The 3,105-nt window shown below is 38.5% G+C and overlaps 1 protein-coding gene across 1 annotated transcript; it reads right to left on the bottom strand.

The window, feature by feature from the left end:
• Positions 1-336: 336 nt before the first annotated feature.
• On the bottom strand, positions 337-2,075 carry LOC147516479 (uncharacterized). The gene is made up of 2 exons (XM_086593286.1): positions 2,040-2,075; positions 337-1,134 (listed from the first exon to the last, which is right to left on the bottom strand). Exons 1-2 carry the CDS (start codon positions 2,073-2,075, stop codon positions 337-339), a joined length of 834 nt encoding a protein of 277 aa, XP_086449412.1.
• Between the last annotated feature and the right edge of the window lie 1,030 nt (positions 2,076-3,105).

The raw sequence follows: 3,105 nt of genomic DNA, 5'->3' as shown, positions 1-3,105 counted from the left end.
TTGACAAAGTGTCTTCTAAGGGATGCAATGTGGGCCACAATATTGGAAATCGTACCATGGGCTTTGACTTGTGTCCCAAATGATGTTAATAGCTCCTGTGGAGTCTAAGTTGACTTCTATATTGGAGATTCCTTGCTCTTTCACGTGTTGAAAGCCATTAGCTATAGCGAGGAGTTCCTGGTATATAATCGAGGGTTTAAGTGAACTACCTGCATATGTCAGAGTAACATTCCCCAGAGAATCTCTGATGATCCCTCCAAATCCATTTCCATTGTCGTGGACTGAGCCGTCTGTGTTTAGCATGTATGAGTCATCCTCTACTGGTGCCCATTTGATCTAGTTGGGAACTGGTTCTTTGACGTTTAGCTTCAGTCCTAATCTTGCTGCCAATATCCTCAGAGATACAGATTCGTTTACATCTGTTAGATTCTTTTGGAAGTATAGCTGCATATTGGACATAATCTTGGTGCTTAACTGCTGCGCTGAAACATTTTGATTCTTTTTCTTCCTTCTGTTTCGCTCACACCAGATTTTATGAACAGTAGCACCAATGCATGCCTTATAGGTATCAACACTGGGAGAGTTGATTCTACAAAGTCTGAAGATCTTGTACCATTCTTCAGTAGAGCCCTTTACATTCCCTCTTATCCCAAGTCTGCTCTTGGAATATTGACAATCAAAGAATAAGTTCTTGGAGTGTTCTATTGAAGCATTACAGAGACTACATTCAGAGTGTTGCAAAACTTTCTTTTGAATCAACCTATCTTGTGTAGGAAGGCAGTTTGAGAGTAATTTCCATAAAGTGAATAAATGATTTGGGATAGAGAGCTTCCCCCACACCACTCTATACCATTTGACCTTTGTTTGCACTTTCCTTAGCACTGAATATGCAGATTTCACTGTGAAATCACCAATGGTACTAAGGGCCCATACCACTTCATCCTTCTCAAAATATCTATTAACTTCAGTCCCCATAATAATATTTTTGATGTATCCATTTAAGAGAGAGGTAATAGCTGAGGACCATTCTCCTTGTTCCAAAACATCACTGACTTTTGCTGCCTCATTAAGATTGAAAAGATTTCTTGCTTCCGATATCTCCCACAGAGGTTTGCTTGAGCACCATAGGCTATACTAGAACCAAGTATTAGAGCCATTTGCAATAATGTACTTAATATGATTTCTGGCTATATCTCTGTGTTGTATTATTCCTCTCCAAACCCAAGAGCAGCTGGAAGAAGTTTTCATAGTCCAGAAATAGTGTTTTTTTATCTGCTGGCTCCATGTCCAGTTTGCCCACAAAGAGTCCTCTTTCACTGCAATTATATAAACCAATCCACAATATGCAGCCTTATTCCATGTTCGTGCATCAGTCATGCCCAACCCTCCCTGCTCCTTTGAGTATCTAAGTACCTCATAACTTGCATAATGCATTTTTTTGTCATGCTAGGACCATACCATAGGAATCAATTGCAAATCTTGGAAACCTTGTCAAGAACTTTTTTAGGAAGTACAAATGTTTTGGACCAATAAACTTGAAAGGAAGACAGTACTGACTGGATGAGTTCAAGTCTACCTGCTCTTGACAAAGTTTTATTCTTCCAGTTGAAAATTCTGGAAGTTAATATTTCCACCAATGGGAAACAATCTCTTATTCCAAGTCTTGATGATGTCAGGGGAAGACCAAGATAGGAGATAGGAGGTGATATGAGAGAGATGCCCATTGCATTGGCTAAGTCTTCACCAACAGCTTGAGACATACAACCAACAAGTAAAGTGGATTTTGCAAAGTTAATATTCAGTCCAACAACTTGGGAGAATTTCAGGAGTATCTCCTTCACAGCTAGAATGGAGTCCATGTCACCTTTGTAGAATAGTAGGGCATCATCCGCAAAAAACAAATGAGAGATACTTAATTTTTTTGCACTTAGAGTGGGGATGGATCTACCCAGAGATGAGTGTTTGTCTTAGAAGTACAGATAGAATCTCTATGACAAGAACAAAAAGGTATGGAAAGATAGGGTCACCTTGTCGCAAACCTTTTTCACCTTCAAAGAAGCCTTCAGAAGTGCCATTTAAAATAGTATAATATGATGGTGAGTAATAGCACATTGTGTAAGCCATTCTATGAAGAGAAGGGGGAATCCAAAGCTATGCAGTACCATTTCCATTGCCTTCTAGTTAACTCAATCAAATGATTTCCTGATATCAATCTTGATAGTATAATTTCTTTATCCATGTTTCCTTGAGTAACCTTGAATAAGTTCATGGGCCATAATGAGATTATCTTGGATGTTTCTACCTGGTACAAAGGCAGACTGAGCTCCAGAGATTGAGAAAGTGATACAATTCGTCATCTTGCTTGTAAGAATCTTAGTAACACATTTATAAATAGTATTACAACAAGCAATAGGTCTGAATTCATCAACCTTAGTAGGAGCAAGAGTTTTAGGTATTAAGCATAGAAGAGTAGAGTTTGCACCTCTCTGGATGGATTTATGTGAAAACATATGCTTATGTGCAAGAATGAAATCATTACCCACAATATCCCAGGATTTCTTGAAGAAGAAGGATTTAAACCTATCAGGTCCAGGGGTTTTATTATCATCCATAGAGAAAATTGCTTCCTTGATCTCCAAGTTTGTAATATCCTTCACCAGATTGTTGGCCATATCTGGGGTTAACACATGGAGATCTAGTTGTTCTAAGAACTGAAGAGAGCATGTAGATAGAGAGGGGGACCCAAGAGATCAGAGTAATAAGAAATAAATGCTTGGGCTACTTTGTCTTATCTTTCCTGCATATCTCTTTGTGAATCAATAATAGACCAAATGTTGTTTCTGGTCTTCTTTTCTTTTACAGAGTTGTGAAAGAAAGCATTGCATTTGTCCCTAAAAGATAGCCAATCAGTGTGAGTTATTTGCAAAAGATCATATTCTTCCATGAGCATGAGAGAACAGAGCTCCGACCTCTTTAATCTTTCAAGATTGAATAGATGAATGTCAAGAGGTTTCGAATGCAGTTGCTTTTGGATATCTTCAAGATTTGTTTTTGCAGTGTTCACCAAATTTTGAAGATCTGTGGAGGTGAGTCTCGGCCATCCTT

Source organism: Coptis chinensis, chromosome 2 (genome assembly GCF_015680905.1).
Source record: "Coptis chinensis isolate HL-2020 chromosome 2, ASM1568090v1, whole genome shotgun sequence".
NCBI lineage: Eukaryota > Viridiplantae > Streptophyta > Magnoliopsida > Ranunculales > Ranunculaceae > Coptis > Coptis chinensis.
Note: the sequence above shows the minus strand (reverse complement) of the source record. Positions and strands in the feature narration are given on the sequence as shown.

Coding starts and splice junctions, on each gene's coding strand:
- LOC147516479 (XM_086593286.1), bottom strand. CDS start 2,075: ATGGCACTTCTGAAGGCTTCTTTGAAGGTGAAAAAG. Junction 1,135..2,039: donor CTTCTTTGAAGGTGAAAAAG/GTTTGCGACAAG, acceptor ACTTGGTTCTAG/TATAGCCTATGGTGCTCAAG.